Source organism: Jaminaea rosea (genome assembly GCF_003144245.1).
Source record: "Jaminaea rosea strain MCA 5214 unplaced genomic scaffold BDZ90scaffold_5, whole genome shotgun sequence".
Classification (NCBI taxonomy): domain Eukaryota; kingdom Fungi; phylum Basidiomycota; class Exobasidiomycetes; order Microstromatales; genus Jaminaea; species Jaminaea rosea.
The window spans coordinates 857,875-874,509 of NW_020289979.1; the positions used below are offsets into that span (position 1 = coordinate 857,875).

Genomic DNA, 16,635 nt, shown 5'->3' on the forward strand with positions numbered 1-16,635 from the left:
ATATTGTGCTTATTTTCGCCCCGCCTTCATCCAAGGCCGCTTGGCTCAATGGTTAGAGTATCTGCCTACGACTTCCGTAGACATCCAGCTTGGCTGGGACGATTAGCAGGGGGTTCCAGGTTCGAGTCCTGGAGTGGTCATCCTTTTGCGCGCGAGCGCTGTGCTCATGAGCTGCTTCGTTTTGCCTCCGCAGGCAGGCAGCTCACTGGCATCACTCTGCTCTCACGCTATCGTCATGTGCTGTGCTACGTGATCGGCATTATCGATACAATACACTCCTTGTCTCTGCTCGCTCCGCGCGCTCAGATATCCATCCACCTCTTCATCCCCAGCCAGGCAGCAAAGCTCAGACTCGTCATAGGCACGACCTTCAAGAAGCCGATGCTAAGCCCAGTATAGAAGCCCTGCCAACCCCTCGTCTTCCAAATCCACGTCGCCGTCTCCCACATTCCCACCATCCCCCCTGGCCGCACGAGTGCCGCTACCTGCTGCCGACGTCGGATCACCTCGAAGGGGTAGGCAGCTGTCTGTGAGATGGCACCGGCCAACCCTCCGGAGGTGAGGTCGATCGTCGTCTTGCTTGGTCGCCAGCCACCACGAGTCGACGACGACGACGACGATCTCGCGGCACCGCTGCGGCTGCTGCCGTCCTTGTCGTCTTCTATGCCGCACCATGTCTGGAGCGCCCGCTTGCATCGCCCAAAGACGAGGAAGCTCGTGCCCGCGTAGGGGACCATGCCAAATACGGTTACTGTGAAGCCGCGGTAGAACTTCATGAGGGGAAAGCGATGCAGGAGGGCAGTCGTTGTTTCCAATGCGGCAGTGGGCGCTGCGGGGGGTACGGGGGTGGAGGCGGTTGCCCCTCGAGCGAGGGCGGCTGATTGTGCCTGGGATATTGATGGTGCGGGCGGGGGCGCCGTAGGGCGAGCCGCGTCTGACGTGAAGGATCGAGCGCCGTCCGCTGTTGCTGATGCTGCTACCTTGCCCGCAGCCGTCGCCGACGCATCGCCCTGGGCTCTTGCCGCTCTCCGTCTCGCATCACTAGAGAAGGGCGCCTCCGTTGCCCCTTCGGTATAGATTTGCCGAATGATATCCCTCAACCCACTCCCACCCTTTCCTTTGCCCCCAGCACTCTTCGTCTCAAAGGCCAACCTGACCCGAATCAACTCTAGCGGGTACGTAAGAAAGACGCTCAGTACGCCCGAAGTGGCTCCCGCAGCAAAGAGCCTTGCGCTCGTCTCCTGCTCTCTTGTCGGCATGAGGGCAAAGTGCATCTTGTCGTACGCCATGTACTTGATCGCCGCGTAGGGGAAGATGCGCATAAGCGTGGCTGAGTGTCCCTTGAAAAGTGCCAGGGTCCCCTGGGATGAAACGATATCCTTGCCCGCTCTGAACACTCCTAGCCAGTGACCCGAATATTTTTGGAATTCGGGATTCTGAGCTTGGAATAAGATCTTGACTCTATCCAGGGGTGCGATGGCCGTCTTGGCTACGCAGCCGGCCACCCCGCCAGCGACGCCGCTGCGCAGCACGTAGGACAGGGTTTGCTTGTCTTTGCGTGCCGGGGGTGGGGAGGGTTTGGATGAGGAGGAGGAGGAGGAGGATGCTTGTGAAGGTGGCGGGGCTCGCGCTGGAAGCTCATCTGTCTCGCAGACGGCTCGTATCGATGGGATGCGCGACGAAGAGGAGGCGCCGTAGTTGCTTGATGTGGATGATGAGGACGAGGCCGAGGTAGAGGGGGACAAGGACGCGGAGGGACCCGCACCACAGTCAGTCCACCGCTCAGCCGCCTCCATCATGACAGGACCAATTGAAGATGCAATGATGCTGTATAGGGCTCGCAGCGATCAAAGGCCTGGTATCGCTGTATTAGATGGAGGAGAAGGGAAGATAGAGAGGGTGGAGAAGGTAGATTACAATTCGAATTCGTGGAGACCAATGCAGCCTCTCTTGCCGCCTCTTGCCGCCGCGCCGGCACCTTCGCCGGTCGGTCGACCTCACATCGCCTCTCCGTCCGGCCCGCGTGAGTCGAGGCGGGAGGGCAGGGCGGCAAGGGTCCAGCCTGACGCGAGGCCACTACGACTTTCGCCTCTTCGCGCCACGACCGCTGGTAGAGCTGGTGGTCTTCCTCTTCGAAGTTGACGCCGCACGACCGCCTCCTCTACCCCTGCCTCGACCTTGCGCCGTCTTGCCGCCTCTGCCTCGTGATGTGCTGCTCGCAGCTCTCCGTCCACCACCACCCCCATCGTCATTCGTACAGTCTGCGCTCCAATGCCCACTCTCCCCGCATCGAAAGCAGACATCGAATCCTTCACGAGCGCCAGCTGGTGGAGCTCGTCGTTTCGCTGTAGCAACACTGCCACCGCCGGTGTCTCTTGCGCCCCTGCGAGCCGGTGTCGGGTCAAAGTCATCAACAACCTCATCCTGCTGCTCGTCTGTCCACTCAAAGAAGCGGCACCTCACGCTGGCATTCTCCTTTGCACAGCTCCAAAACTGTCGACCTTGATTCGCGCCCGCTTTGCTCACTGTACGGAGGGGAGCAATCAGGTTGCAGTCGCACCGCTTCGCGTTTGAAGAGCCGCTGCCGCTACGGCCATTTGTAGTTGAGGAATTGGTACGTGAGTTGCCGCTGCGGGGAGGGAGGACGCTACCGGTGCCTCCGTAGCCGTCCCCGCCTCCTCCATCTCCGTCTTCGTCATCTCCAAGCGAGTTGAACCAGGCTGCATAGTCGGCGATTGTAGTCGTCGAGTCGTCGCCTATTGGCAAGCCTGAGCCCATTGATGACTGCGAAGAGCCCAAAAGCTCGTCGATGATTGCTGCAGAGTCATTCTCCGGGCGCGCAGGACGTGATGGTGGCGGTGAAGGAGTCTGCCGTGTTGACATGGGGCGAGAACGTGATAAGCCAGCTACAGCGTTATTTGATGAAGCGTTGTTTGATGATGCGGTCGGGCGAGTTTGTCTCGAGGGGCCAGCGACTGCATTCGACGAACGCGACGGCCCCGAGGCGGCATTGACTGTCCGTGAAGAGCTTGCGGTCGAAGTGCTGGGCCTCGTCGGGGCTGTATTCGCACTCGTCCTCGCGGGTCTCGTCGTAGCCTCGGCTTCACCGTCAACAACCCAGTCAAAGTACCCACAACTACCCTCATTCTGCCCCTTGCTGCAGCACCAGAATCTGCGCCCCTTGTTGGGACCATCCTTGGCTACGGTCTTCTGCACCGCGCCGTCTCCGCAGCGACATTCCGGCGCAGAGCCATCCCCACCACTGCTTGTAATGGGAGCTGATGCTCGCCCGTTGTCGAGATTGGAGAAGGGGGCACGTCGTACTGGTGGTCGGCGAGGGGCATCGCTCAGGTCGTCATCGTCGCCTGCGTCGTCATCTTCGCTGGGCTGGCGAGCACGTGATGAGGGGCCTCCACCGGCATTGCGGCTTTGAGGTGGTCTTGAGGGACCTGCAGAAGGGCCGGGACCTGCTCCTCCTCCCCCTCCTCCGCTGCCGCCGCTGCCCCCACCGCCCCCACCGCCTGCTTGACCTCCCTCCCCTCTGAAGCGTTGACCGACACTCTCAATCAGCGTCCGGATATGACTCCTCGCCCTGAGGAACACAGCTCGATACTCCGTCAGACTCTCCTCAATCGTCTCCTCCTTCGTCCTCGCACCATCGCATATCAGCTGCATCCGATACTCCGTCTCTCTCCTAAGCAATGGCTTGCTCAGCGACTTCTCGAAGTCGATGCGATTGTACCCCTCCACCAAGCCCTGTCCCAGCGTCGAGGGGAGAAGGTACGTCACCTTGCCCTGCGGCTTGGCTACCACGTACTCTCGGCTGATGATCTTGGCAATATGCTCGGCAATGGTTGCGTCTGTGCCTATGCCGTTCTTGTCCATCAGGCTGACCAGATCCGCCTCGGTAAGGAGCTGCGGGGCACTTGTGCTGCCCTTCTTCTTGGTGATGGAGTGAGGGCGGAATGTCTCACCCTGCTCGTACTGTGGGAGGAGATTGCCAGTCCACTTGTCGTAGGTGAAGACGTCGAGATAGTTGCGCTCGTGTACTACGAGGCCACTGGCACCAAAGGACTCCCCGCCGAGCTCGATGTCGATGTTCGTCTGTTTGCCTTGCGCATCCTTCGAGCAGCTACCCAGAAAGCGGCGAGTCACATACTCATAGACGCGTTGCTCGTCGCCTGAGAGATTGTTCGCGTGTGCCGTGGGGTGAATGGGCGGGTGAGCCTTGTCATTCTTCTTGCCGTTGCGAGGACGCTCGTAGTTCTCGTCCAGCAGACCCTGCGCATAGCTGCCCCACTGCCCGTCGCTCGTCTGCTTCTGGATGAGCGAGCGAAAATCGAATGCATTATCGTATTGGTCCGTTTCTGTGCGTGGGTATGAGAGGAAGCCGCGATTGTACAGCGCCTCAGCCACGTCCAAGATGCGCTTGGGAGCGAGGCGGAGCAGCCTCGAGGCGGACTTTTGCAGCTCGACGGTCGTCAAGGGGTAGGGCTTGAACTTCTTGGTCGGCTTGCTTTGCACGCGCGTGACAGCTGCCTCGCCGTCGTCCTTGCAGCGTTGGTGTAAGATCTTGACAATGTCCTCATCAAAGAGGTGTCCTCTCCGCCACTTGAATTCAACGGTTGCCATCTCCCCCCGTGGGCCGCCCATCTGCCGCTTGTCAGAGACGAGGATGTACCAGAAGTCCTCGGGGACGAAGTTCATGACTCGCTCGTACTGATCGACGACGAAGCCGAGGGCTGGGATTTGGCAAGGTCCGTAGCTGACGACTTTGCTCTGCAGCTCTGCGAAGGCGTGTTGCATATCGAGGGTCTGAAGGCGGGTGAGAGCGGCGCCGACTCGCAGGTCGAGCTCCTGCCTTGCTTCGACGGCGGCGGCTGCGTTCCAGTCGAGCTGTCCAGCATTACGGCAGGCGTTGTGGATCTGACTGGCGATGATGGAGCTGAAGCGCGCTCGTCTCACGTCGATCCGTCTATTGACCTCGCGACATTGTTGCACGACCTCCGATCCAATATGCTCTCCTTCGCGATCGCAATCGGTCCAGATCATGAGTACTTGCGCTCTACGTGCCTCCTGCTTCAGATTGGCTGCGATGAGCTCGCCGTCCTTGCTGATTCGCACCTCCACGGGAGCATCAAAGAGCTCAAAGGCGTCGCAGCTCCTCCAGCCACGATATCGCTCGGGAAAGTCGAGCTCAGTGAGGTGGCCGCGCACCGACGTGATGGTCATGTCGACCCATCCGTGGCTGGGCAAGTTGTACTTGATGTCGTAGTTGCGGCAAAATTTGTCCTTACCTGGTCGATTGGAGCAGCCATCCGATGCCAGGATGCCTGCAAGCGACTTGGCGATGGATGGCTTCTCGGCCACGCATAGCACCTTCATCGTGGGCGCTGCGGGCGAGGACAAGAGCGAGGACTTGCGGGCAGCTACTCTTGTCGATGCAAGCCTGAAGCTGAAGGTCAGAAGCGGCGACGACCAGCGCAATGGCTGCGCCGCCGAGAATAGCAGCGGCAGCAGAAGCGTGGTGGACGGGGTGGTGTCGAGAAGTCGAGGTGATGGAATTGACGGAGAGGAGCGAGGAACGGAAGTGGCGACTTGCTCTGGGTGCTCTGGAGCCGCGAGCGCGTCGTGATGCTCTCGCAGACAAGCTCATTTGCGGGCGGCGGCCCATCTCATCTCGCTCGCGTGGCACAGGCTCAACTCAACCAACACTTTCGCTTGACGCAGGCCGCCACGCCCTGCCCTCGCCAAGGCGGTACGGCCACCCACTTTCTGCAGGCTGCTTCCATGATAGAAGGAGAGCGCTAGTAGCGACGTCCAGATGACCACTCGTGAATAGCAATGTGTGCCTTGACCACCCCATTCTTAGTCTTCTCGCAGGGGCTCGTTGCATTTCGTCCCCGTACTCGCGTGACTGTCCGCTGCACACATTCTCAGAGAGTGAGTGGATAGGTGCTCGAGCCTCCTGAGGGCGGCGAAAGTGATGAGTTCCATGAGACGCGAAGTGATGCAGTGTGGGGACGATCCGGTCGTCGAGTTGCTTGTCTGAGGGTGAGAGAGACCGAAGAGAAAAAGGCAGGCCTTCACTTCGATCGCTATTGCCCATCACTTTCCTCCTCATCTCCCTTTTCAATCCCCCTCTCGTCGCCATAATGATGCCGTGGCGCCCTATCCTCCTTGCCCTCGTCGCCGCCGTCACCGTCACTTCAGCGGCACCCATCCCACAACCCGCCGACAACTCCACGGATCGATCGTGCAATGGCCACCCCTCTCTCTGCTCGAAGCGATACAGCGATGTCGTCTACATCGGGGCTCACAACTCCTACTCCTGGGGACAGGGCATCTCCTCGGACCAGACAGCCACCGTCTCCGAGCAGCTACGCGCTGGAGTGCGTCTCCTACAGAATCAAGCGCACGACTTTCCCCACCCGTACGGACCAGACTACACCAACCCCTCCAACATTCACCTCTGCCACACGTCCTGCTATCTCCTCGACGGCGGGGGTCTCGAGGCATACCTTTCACCCGTCCGTGTTTGGCTGGCGGACAACCCCAATGAGGTCCTAACCATCCTCCTCACCAATCCAGACGGACTCAACATCACGCGCTTTGACCAAGCACTGCGCTTCAACCATCTGCACGAACTGGCATACGTCCCGCCCAAGGCAAAGATGACACACGACGACTGGCCCACGCTGGAGGAGATGATCGACTCTGGCCGCCGACTCGTTGTCTTCATCGACTCCGGAGCAGATCAGAAGCGTGTACCCTACATCCTCGACGAGTTCAGCCAGGTCTACGAGAACCCATACGACCAGCTTGGCCTGCCTCTCAACTGCTCGCATGACCGCGGTAGCGACCCTGCAAACTCGTTGTTCTTGCTCAACAATACGAAGGACAAGAGCGTTGGACCCATCTCGGTGCCCGACAAGGCTTCAGTCGATACGGTCAACTCGGCGAACGGGCCCAATGGAATTGTACAGACCGTCCAGCGCTGTGCGAAGGAGGAGGGAGGAAAGAAGGCTACATTTGTGCTCGTCGAGTGAGTCTGCGCCGCGTAGTAGAGGGAAAGACCGTACAGCTGACCTCACGCTTTTGCCCGCAGCTTCTTCGACACGCCCAAGGTCAACGGCACCATCCAGGCCGCACGCATTCTCAACGGCCTGGCCCCCATGCAAGTCAGCAATAGATCCGCAGCCGATGGCAGTGGAGAAGGCTCAGCTTCCGCGTCTCTCCCGCAGTTCTCTGCTCCATCAACGACCCAGCTTGCCTGGCCCGTCGCAGCTCTCTCTGCCGCTTTTGCCTCAAGCTGGTAGCCACACGACGACCTCATGACCTCACGACTGCACGACTCCACGACTTCTCATCACGGAATGCCCGCCGTCTGTTAACTCTTCCTTGCAATGACATCATCATCTCCACGTCACCCATCCACGTCAGCCATCGTCCACAGCTCTCTGCTTGCCCTTGTCTATTGGTCTGCCCTTCCTCCCGTCGTCGTCCTCATCATCATCATCCCCGCTGCGTCGCAAGCTCGCGCTCGCTACTCTCGACGAAGAAGGCAGCATCTCCATCGCCTCCTCCTCATTGCCTCCCTCACGATCATCATCGTCCACCTCGTGTTCGTGCAGCATGCCCGGCTGTTGCCCAGCCTTGCCGTCAGCGGACCCCCACCGCTTACCGCAAAGCGCCGCTGCCTTTCCCGTGCTGATGAAGTACGCAGGCAAGCCAGCCAGCATGAAAAGAAAGGCAGCCCCTGCCTCCAGTGGTGCGCTCGCGATTGGCATAAGCAGCAGGAAGAGGGCCGTCGTAGCAAAGATGACGGGCGTGGCCAGCCAGGCGCGGTACGGTCGCTCGAGGTTGGGCTCCTTGACTCTCAGCACCAGCAAGCCAACCACGGTGAGGAAGTACCACGTATAGGAGCACACCCCATAGAAGGAGACGAGGCTTGCGAATCCTGAGCCGAAGAGGATGAAGACCAGCACCATCACGCCTTGAAATACGGTCGCGGCAACAGGGGTGGCGGTGCGCTTGTGAATGGAGCCGAACATGGAGGGAAGATACCCTTCCCGCCCTGCAGCATAGACGAGTCGTGAGCTGGTGTAGATCTGCGAGTTCAAGGCGCCGAAGCAGCTGAACACTACGAGGAGGCTGAACGCTATTCCCCCGCCCGTACCGAGGATTGCACTGCCGAAGTCGAGGGCGACGGTGTTCGTCCTGCCCACCTGTTGGGGCGGTAGCACCAGAAAGTAGGAAAGTACCGTGATGCTGAAGAAGCAGACTACGAGCGTCATGCTTGAGTGAATGACGCGGGGCAAGTCACGAGAGACGTTTCGCATCTCTCCTGCCACGTAGGAGACCTGATCCCACCCATCGTACGCCCACAGGCCCGAGTAGAGAGCGAGCGCATAGGCGCTGGGCGCAGTGGATGACCCTTTGAACAGTGCCCCGAAAGAACTGAACGCCTCCCGCGACTCGTCCGGCATCTTTCCCCTCGCAGCGGTCACGATTGCCAGGATGGGCACGGCCACCAGCGCGATCAACTTGACGACTGTTGTGGCCACTTGCATTCGTGTGCCGAGCTTTGCGCTGAGAGCGTTGAGTGCTGAGATGAGAATGACGATCAGTGAGGCAAGGAGCTTGATGCTCCAGTCTGGGATCCCATCGAGAGACTGAGAGTGCGGTGTCGAGGCGGAGGAGGACGTGGTGTGATAGAGGACACGAGCGAGGTACTCGCCGAAAATGATCGCTATGATGGCGCCAGAGCCTGTGAAGACGAGAAGGAAGGTAAGGAGACGCAGGTCAGCCCCGCAGCTTGAATGTAGGCAGCCCGTTGTGCCCACTCACCGGGCTTGAGAGCGACAATTGCCGTCCAACTGAAGAGGTAGCTCGGCAGCCCGCCCAGCGAGTAGTTCAAATAGGCCTGCGCCCCTCCATTCTGTGGTATCGCCGACCCTAGCTCAGCGAAGCTAGCAGCTCCGCACCACGCCAGCATTCCAGAGGCCAGCCAGACGACCAAGGAGGACCCAACAGACCCAGTGTTGAGCGTGACCACCCCCGGCGAAGAGAAGATACCGCTCCCTATCTGCAGACCAACCGTTAGGGCCACTCCGTCTATCAAATTCATACGTCGCTCCGGATCTCTGCGACGTCGCGACCGTGAGCGTGATATTGATCGTGAGGCTGCGGCCGAGGCGCTCCCCTCGACTTCGCCATACTCGTGGCGAGCGGCTGAGCCAATTCCTCTCTTGTGGTCATCAGAGCTACCGCCATCGCTCTCTCCGTCATCATCCTCATCGTAGCTCCTCCCACTCAAGCTGAGCGGCAGCAAATTATGCCGAAAGCCAAAGGAGACGGATTCGACGCTTGTCCGTGAAAGGTTGCGTGCATCCTTGTCGCTGCCTTCCTCGAGGTCCGCCTCCTCTACGGAATGCTTGACGGGCTGCGACGTCTTCTCGAGAGGCTGATCGCTGACTCCCTGAGCCACGATGGCTTCTCCTAATGCGTCGCCCATTGATGGCAGGACGCGAGGTGGAGAAGAGGCGGCAGATGATGATGATGCGGCGAGAACCCACGGACTCGCGCCCAGTCCGCCTCGCCGTCATTCGTCTGGTCTGGTGTTGGTTGCTCGACACGCGCGCCTCACGAGCAAGGTCCAGGAATAGCACATTGGGCATTACAACGATCGAGAGGAAAGATGGGGGGAAGGTGCACAGGCTAGGAGAAAGGCAAGGCGTACCCATGTCGTCGCACACGCATTTGACTATCAACAATGACGAGATCTCGTCCTCACGACGTGGCTTCTAGCCCTCCTGCCCCTCCTCCCAGAGCGCCACCCAACGAGCTGACCGCACCGCCCTTTGCCTTCGTGGGCGTTGAAGCTGCCGAGTCCCCTCCTTCACCTACTGAAGCTACACGCCCTACATAAGAGTGACTGAGTGGGGAAGCCACGTAGTCTGCTGGCACTCCGCCGGGGAAAGCGGCACCCGATCCCAAGCTGGGCGAGTTGGGCGCAGACCCGTCCATCAGGTTCGTCGAGGGAGAATCGTAGCGCACACGATCCCGACTGTCACGTTCACGATCCGTCGATCCTCGAGGGGAGGGAGACTGCATCGACCTACGTCCACCATCGCTTCCCACCACAACTACGTCGCTCAGCGGTCCTCCGCCCACGCCCAGCCCACTGGTAGTCCTACGCCCGTCGCCGAACGATCGGCTGTCAAGCTCCAACGCCTCCGATGAACGCGTGCCACGCCCTGCTCCTCCTTGCTGCGGCCCTTGCCCACTTGCCGCCCTGATTGTACCATTGCGACCCAGGCTCAATCCTGCAGTCGAGTTCTCCAGGTCAGAATATTGCACCTGAGTGCTGCGCTCGTGCGCGGCCAAGGCGGCAGCTCGAGCTGCTCGGACGTCGTCGATTGTGGGGAGGTCGAGGGGTTGGGCGGGTGCAGGCGGGGGAGGGCGTCGTCTTGCGGATGATGATTGGCGGGAGGAGGAGGAAGACGCGGAGAGTGTGCCAGCCGCACCCATATCCCCGCCGTCCCTGTGCTTTTGCTTGTTCCGTGAGGCGCCACCACGCACTGATGCTGGTGGAGGGGAGAGGGTGTCTGAGATGCGTCTGCCTTGAGGGCGCGTTTCGAGGAGATCTTGAGAGGTTGAGGCGGCAGGTTGCGGTGGTGGCTCGTTTGACGGGGAGAATGGTCGACCGTACATCGAGCCATTGAGGCTGTCATCCGGGTTGGCTGACTCGCCTTGCAGTGGGTGATCGACGTCTCCGTCCACGAGGCGGTTATGAGTGGAGCTACCGCTGCTGGTGCTACGCCTCGCACTCCCTTCCGCATCGATCGACTCGCCGTTCTCGTCCACGCCAGAGAGACGTACGCTTGGCATCTCACCCTGCCCGAAGGGCACCCCAGCCAGAAGCCCGACCTCCTCCCAACAGCGCATGGATCGATCCGCCCATGCCTCGAGTACGGGCCACCCTCGGTACTCTCCTGTCAGTCGGAACCCAGCCGATCCCTCCCCACCACGATCACCACCGCCTCGCCCGGACCCACTGCCGCCGCCAGAGAAGTACGACTCGTAGCCGATCGCATCCTCCTCGTCTTCGCTGCCGCTGCTGAGCTCCTCAAGGGTCCACATCTCGCCGCTTTCGAGCTCCTCAGCGACGTACTGAAGGAAGCGACCCCACCCACCTTCGCCCTCTCCACGCCAGAGCACGACCTTGGTGTCGAAGTCGCGGCCGAACAGGATCATCTGGCCCGGAGCGCCACCGCCAGATGGATGAGGTGTGACATCCACGCCGATGTAGTTACCCACCCGATCGGTGATGAGCGGGATCCAACCTCTGCAAGAGTATTGCGCCCTCACCCACTTATCCGGGCAGCTGCTCTGCCACTGCCTGACCTCGTCACTCGCCCCACTGGTCGGATCGTCGTCCACCGCTCTCCAGAACTTCCATTCTTCCGCAATCTGCTCGAGGCTCAACAGTGGCAGTCCAAAGAAGATACCATCCCCGCAGGACTGGTTGCTCTCCAGCTCTTGCCCATTGAAGCAGAGATAGGATTGACGGACGGCAGCGGGCAAGCTGAACCCGATGGCGTACTCGAGCTCATCGAGCTGTGCTTCTGTCGCGGGCCAATTGAGGGTGTCCTTGAGCTCGGGATAATGCGACTCTGACCAGGTGCGGATCCGATTCCAGGTGTGACGCAGTGGTGGGAAGGAGGTAGAGGGGATGGAGAGTCCAGTGGGGGTGCGAGCGTCCATTGTAGACCTGATGCCACCTACTGCCGCTGCTGGCTGGGGTGGGTTGACGAGAGTGTGCGAGGACTGCGAGGCCAGGTGAGCAACCGAGTCTGATGCGGCACCGTTGAGCGTGTTGAAGGAGGCGGCGCTTCCTGGTGGTGGTGGATAGAGCGGGGATGCGAGTGGAGAAGACGAGTTATTGGCACCGTTGGCGTAATTGTAAGGAAGGGACCAGGCAGCGTCGTCCAGGCGTGAGGGTGGGCCTCTTCGCGATGAAGAGGGAAAGCCGGAGCCAAAGACGGACGAGGATGACTTGCGATTCGACGTTGAGTCTGGTGCACCGCCAAAGAGGGAGGTGATGGAAGAGAGGAGACCGCCGCTCATCACGGGCGGGCGGGCTGGCCGTCGTGGTCGTGTGCTAGCAGAGGGAGGCAAGAAACGCGAGAGGGATGAGAGGGAGAGAAGAGTGTGAGTACGCGGAACAGCGAGGAGAGGTTGAAGGTGGTGCGCTGTCTGCCCCCTCGACGACTCACAAGAAAGAACGTGCGGAGTGAGACTTGTCGTCGAGATTGTGGGCCTGATGTGTGTCGTGAAGCGAGTGAGAGTAGTTGTACTGCCTGTTCGATGGATGAGAAGGAGAGGACGAGGAGCTCTGCTACTGCTGTCCTTGTCTGTCTGTCTGTCTGTCTGACGTCGATGCCGCTGTCGTCGGCGTCAGTCGATCGTCGTCGTCGAGTGTTGAGTTGGACTGCTCGCCGCGGCGTGCGCTTGTTGCTTGGTCTCGTCCGTCTGTCTGTCTCTCCTCCTCCTCGCTGCCCTTTGCGGGCGAGACAGCAACGATTGGCCGGGCCAGGCTCTCCAAGTCGCGACGGACGGCCACGCCGCTCGAGCGCCCCTCTTTTGCCCGCCGTCGACGGCGTCACACTCAGGCCAACTCATCTCTCGAGAGCCCACCTCGAGCTCGGCGGCCCCTTTCCGTTCCGACCCACTCAACGCAACATCATCTCCACCAACTCGAGACTGGAGCGGCGAGGGCCACGCACGCCTCGCGCATGTCGCAGCCAATCGTCTCTCCGTTACCACTGCCCGTGATCACCACCACCACCAACGTCTACGCCGCCACTTAGCAGCCGCCGCCATCACTATGGAGGAGCTAGGCATCACCAGCGTCTCGACGTCAGCGGACCCGGCTCTGGCCAGCGCCGTCGACGACCAGACGCGCGTCCACATCGAGGCTCAGCAGGAGGATGACACATTTCTCAGATTCAAGTGAGTGTGACGCCGGCGAGGCTCATGAGGTGATGGCGGTATTGACATTTTTGCGCATTCGCTCACAGGAAGCTCCAGCAGCACCTCGAGTTCCTCGACACCATGACTGAATACGTCAAGGAGGAGCAACGTAACCTCAAGCGTGAGCTGCTCCGCGCCTCCGAAGAAGTCAAGCGCATTCAGTCAGTCCCACTTGTCATCGGCCAATTCCTCGAGCCCATCGATGAGCACACAGGCATCGTCGGCTCGACTACGGGCAGCAACTACGTGGTCCGCATCCTCTCCACACTCGACCGCGAGCTGCTGAAGCCATCCAGTTCCGTCGCTCTGCATCGCCACTCCAATTCGCTCGTCGACATCCTGCCTCCCGAGGCAGATTCGAGCATCTCGATGCTGGGCCAGCACGAGAAGCCTACAGAGACGTATGCGGATGTGGGAGGGCTGGACGTACAGAAGCAGGAGATCAGAGAGGCGGTCGAATTGCCCCTTGTGCAGTTCGATCTCTACAAGCAGATCGGAATCGACCCGCCCCGCGGTGTCCTCCTCTACGGCCCTCCGGGTACGGGGAAGACGATGCTCGTCAAGGCGGTGGCAAACGCGACTACCGCCTCCTTCATTCGAGTCGTTGGGTCAGAGTTCGTGCAAAAGTACCTCGGTGAAGGGCCGAGGATGGTCAGGGATGTGTTCAGGCTGGCGAGGGAGAATGCGCCCGCCATCATCTTCATTGATGAGATTGATGCGATTGCCACGAAGCGTTTCGATGCGCAGACGGGTGCGGATAGAGAGGTGCAGCGTATCTTGTTGGAGCTGTTGAACCAGATGGATGGGTTCGACCAAGACAGCAACGTCAAGGTGCGTAGGTGGCGCACAGCGAGGATTCAAGTACGAAGGGACGGCTGACATCTCTCTTTACCTTGTCACACGCGCAGGTCATCATGGCAACAAATCGAGCAGACACTTTGGACCCGGCCTTGCTTCGTCCAGGTCGTCTCGACAGGAAAATCGAGTTCCCCAACCCCTCTCGCCGAGAGAAGCGCCTCATCTTCCAGACTATTGCTGGCAAGATGTCACTCTCGCCCGAAGTGGACTTGGAGGACTTTGTTTCTCGCCCGGAGAAGCTCAGCAGCGCAGACATTGCCTCGATCTGCCAGGCTGCGGGACTGCAAGCGGTTAGGAAGAACCGATATGTGATCCTGCCAGAGGACTTTGAGGAGGCCTGGAAGCAGTGCGTCGGTGGCAAGGGCCAGTCGGATAAGCCGGACTTCTACAGGTAGTCAGTGGACTGCCAACGATGAAATGACTACCACTATCTTCACGACTGCTGAACGAGCTGAAGTGAATGTCTGTGATTTCTGTGAGAGGTGCCTGCCCTCTACAGATTGTGCTCCTCATCCTCCTCATCCTCATCGTCATCACGGCGCATGCTGATCGTGACTCCACTGGTGTGGCTCTCATCTGCTCCATCCTCCTCCTCGCCATCCTCGCCTCCATTGCGTCCCTCTGCCCGCCCGCGCAGATTCGGGTCAGTAGAGGATTGTGGGATTCCTCCTCCGGCAACACCTCCAAAGCTGTTGTTCGCCGATGACAGCTGCGATGTCTCTGCCGCTGTCGCCTGCGCACCGTACCCTCCATCCTGTACCGTCTCCTCATCCTCACCGCCCTGCTGCGGCGGCAAGGCAGGTCGATCCTGTGGTCTCGGAATGCGATGGAGCAGTCCAAATCCTACCCCACATCCCAGCAGCCCCTCCCCTCCCCACTCCCTATTCGGCACAATGATCACCTCTCTCGTATGATCGTAGTCCGAGTTATAGATGTACAGCCTGAGTGGCCTGCCCTCGTGTCTCTCCACGAGATCATAGAAGTCGCCCTCGTGTCGCAGTACGCCTCCAGCAAAGCCAACTACGTAGTCTCCGAACGGGACGAGGCCAGCTGATTGGGCGGGGGACTCTTCGAGGATGTCGAGGATGTGCCAGACGGCGGAGAGGGCATGTGAGGGGGAGCAAGGACGGAGAGTGAGGCCGAGGAGGGAAGGTTGGGATGTTGGGTCTGAGGAGGAGCTTGCATCTGAAGTTGACCATGAGCGCGATGGGATGATCTCGACGTCTGTGCACGGGGAAGTGAGATGGGATCGATCAGCCAAGAGTAGTTGGCCACCTCTCTTGCATGCCCACCCTCGCACTCACCTCTCAACTCTTGCCTTTTTGAGCTCCAAACATTCAATACCACCCTCGTCCCCTCCCGATCCTCCAATGCCTTCCAAGCAGCCATTGCATCATCCCCTCCCACTCCCCCGCCCGCAGCGCTGGAAAGCTTTGCACCTCCTGCTCCATCTGACCCGTTCCCTCCAGTGGTGATCAGAGGTTGCCCATCAATCCCGACGCAAAAGTCAAAGAAGGGCTCAATTCCCGCCAGGTGTGCAGGCGAGTTCGCTGCGACTCGCACGACGTGGTACCCTGAAGAGGGGGCTTGATTGCGACCCGCAGAGAGGGAGGAGGAGCCTGCGCCCACTTGACGCGATTCTGTGGCTCCCATGCTGAGCGCGTCGAGCGATCAGAAGAATTCAAGATGAAAGGGCAGAGATTGGGTAGTAATGAAAGATGTCAAGGATAAGGTAGCGCGAGGGTCAGTGCGAGGGCGAAGAGGCGGAGCTGTGCCCAAGCGCCGCCAGTCCGCTCGCTCGCTCAGTGAGATCCCAGAGCTCCACGCGACAGGTGGTGAGCCATCGTGGCTCCAACGTGCAGCCTTTCAGGAAGCGCAGCTAGATATGAGATCGAGAGGTGGAATCATCGATGGTAATTGATCGCAGTACGCAGAGGATTCTCAGCTGGCAAGATGAGTGGTACATGTGAAAGAGAGACATCTGTCGCGGCGGCCTTGCTTAGTCGCGAGGGCAGGTGCAGCGCTCAGCCTCAGGGACTTGGGACATGACCTGGTGACGGTGCGGAGAAAGGAGCATCATTGTCAGATCGGCATGCGCACAAGGGGCGATACGGGCGGCATTGACTGGCTGCTCACCTGGACAATGTGGTTGCCACATCCGGCCCAGGTGGTCTTTGAGCACTTGGAGCCTGCGCGTCGATATCAGCAGCAGAGTGTCAGTGAGGTCGCAGCCACATTGTCAACGTCATCGCGCCCGCTCACAAGGCACAGGCATGCAAGCGTCGACGGGAGCAGCGTTGATGGAGAACATGACGAATAGATTGAGGATGTAGTGGTGGAGATGAGTCGAAAAAAAGCTCAGCAGGGTCCTGCGAGCGCTCTGGCTGCTTCTCTGGATCGAATGTCGTGTGCCAAATCTGACTGACTCAAGACCCCGGTGCTGCGCCGGTCATCTGAGCTAGCCTCCCATGTGGAGAGGACCTCAGTTCACTCATCATCGAGCCTGTCTCTGCGTCACCACTCAAGATCCAGCTCTGCCACATGCTCACGCTGGATTCACAGAACATAAGCGACGCAGCACAGCAACTCAACAGGATAGCGATTACACGAGGGTTGCGCAGCATGTACCCACAAAGAGCAAAGAAAAGGACAGATCAGCGCCACGGAAAAGGACGCGACTGTGAGTAGGCGGGGCGTATGTTAGGCTCAATCTATCCCTCGTCCGTAGATCCGAGCCTC

At 59.9% G+C, this 16,635-nt stretch overlaps 9 protein-coding genes and 1 non-coding gene across 10 annotated transcripts; 4 read left to right on the forward strand and 6 right to left on the reverse strand.

The window, feature by feature from the left end:
• The first annotated feature begins 34 nt into the window (after positions 1-34).
• Positions 35-140, forward strand: BDZ90DRAFT_t21. The gene has a single exon. It is a non-coding gene; the product is annotated as a tRNA-Arg (tRNA).
• A 162-nt stretch (positions 141-302) lies between these two features.
• Positions 303-1,553, reverse strand: BDZ90DRAFT_211414 (mitochondrial carrier; the record flags this gene model as incomplete). The annotated part of the gene is made up of 2 exons (XM_025504110.1): positions 303-887; positions 981-1,553. Coding segments are annotated over 2 exons (1,158 nt in total), but the record flags the coding sequence as incomplete, so codon positions are not given.
• A 523-nt stretch (positions 1,554-2,076) lies between these two features.
• Positions 2,077-5,385, reverse strand: BDZ90DRAFT_219361 (prokaryotic type I DNA topoisomerase; the record flags this gene model as incomplete). Its single annotated transcript, XM_025504397.1, has 3 exons — positions 2,077-2,581; positions 2,987-3,278; positions 3,318-5,385. 3 exons carry the CDS (start codon positions 5,383-5,385, stop codon positions 2,077-2,079), a joined length of 2,865 nt encoding a protein of 954 aa, XP_025362813.1.
• Positions 5,386-5,910: 525 nt separating this feature from the next.
• Positions 5,911-7,175, forward strand: BDZ90DRAFT_239634 (hypothetical protein). Its single transcript, XM_025507364.1, has one exon. It carries the CDS (start codon positions 6,156-6,158, stop codon positions 7,047-7,049), a length of 894 nt encoding a protein of 297 aa, XP_025362814.1. The 5' UTR covers positions 5,911-6,155; the 3' UTR covers positions 7,050-7,175.
• BDZ90DRAFT_231958 (hypothetical protein) lies at positions 7,109-9,569 on the reverse strand. The gene is made up of 2 exons (XM_025506067.1): positions 8,851-9,569; positions 7,109-8,770 (listed from the first exon to the last, which is right to left on the reverse strand). The coding sequence occupies exons 1-2, from the start codon at positions 9,515-9,517 to the stop codon at positions 7,440-7,442; spliced, it is 1,998 nt and encodes a 665-aa protein (XP_025362815.1). The 5' UTR covers positions 9,518-9,569; the 3' UTR covers positions 7,109-7,439.
• A 109-nt stretch (positions 9,570-9,678) lies between these two features.
• On the reverse strand, positions 9,679-12,547 carry BDZ90DRAFT_279326 (hypothetical protein). The gene is made up of 2 exons (XM_025509161.1): positions 12,282-12,547; positions 9,679-12,166 (listed from the first exon to the last, which is right to left on the reverse strand). Exon 2 carries the CDS (start codon positions 12,130-12,132, stop codon positions 9,793-9,795), a length of 2,340 nt encoding a protein of 779 aa, XP_025362816.1. The 5' UTR covers positions 12,133-12,166; positions 12,282-12,547; the 3' UTR covers positions 9,679-9,792.
• BDZ90DRAFT_165267 (hypothetical protein) lies at positions 12,255-13,084 on the forward strand. The gene has a single exon (XM_025503640.1). It carries the CDS (start codon positions 12,373-12,375, stop codon positions 12,838-12,840), a length of 468 nt encoding a protein of 155 aa, XP_025362817.1. The 5' UTR covers positions 12,255-12,372; the 3' UTR covers positions 12,841-13,084.
• Positions 12,636-14,594, forward strand: BDZ90DRAFT_251903 (putative RPT3-26S proteasome regulatory subunit). The gene is made up of 3 exons (XM_025507746.1): positions 12,636-13,017; positions 13,086-13,869; positions 13,947-14,594. The coding sequence occupies exons 1-3, from the start codon at positions 12,893-12,895 to the stop codon at positions 14,289-14,291; spliced, it is 1,254 nt and encodes a 417-aa protein (XP_025362818.1). The 5' UTR covers positions 12,636-12,892; the 3' UTR covers positions 14,292-14,594.
• BDZ90DRAFT_231960 (hypothetical protein) lies at positions 14,275-15,766 on the reverse strand. Its single transcript, XM_025506068.1, has 2 exons — positions 15,201-15,766; positions 14,275-15,120 (listed from the first exon to the last, which is right to left on the reverse strand). Exons 1-2 carry the CDS (start codon positions 15,547-15,549, stop codon positions 14,390-14,392), a joined length of 1,080 nt encoding a protein of 359 aa, XP_025362819.1. The 5' UTR covers positions 15,550-15,766; the 3' UTR covers positions 14,275-14,389.
• Positions 15,767-15,895: 129 nt separating this feature from the next.
• BDZ90DRAFT_260026 (hypothetical protein) lies at positions 15,896-16,207 on the reverse strand (the record flags this gene model as incomplete). The annotated part of the gene is made up of 3 exons (XM_025508217.1): positions 15,896-15,946; positions 16,033-16,085; positions 16,159-16,207. The coding sequence occupies 3 exons, from the start codon at positions 16,205-16,207 to the stop codon at positions 15,896-15,898; spliced, it is 153 nt and encodes a 50-aa protein (XP_025362820.1).
• Positions 16,208-16,635: the final 428 nt, after the last annotated feature.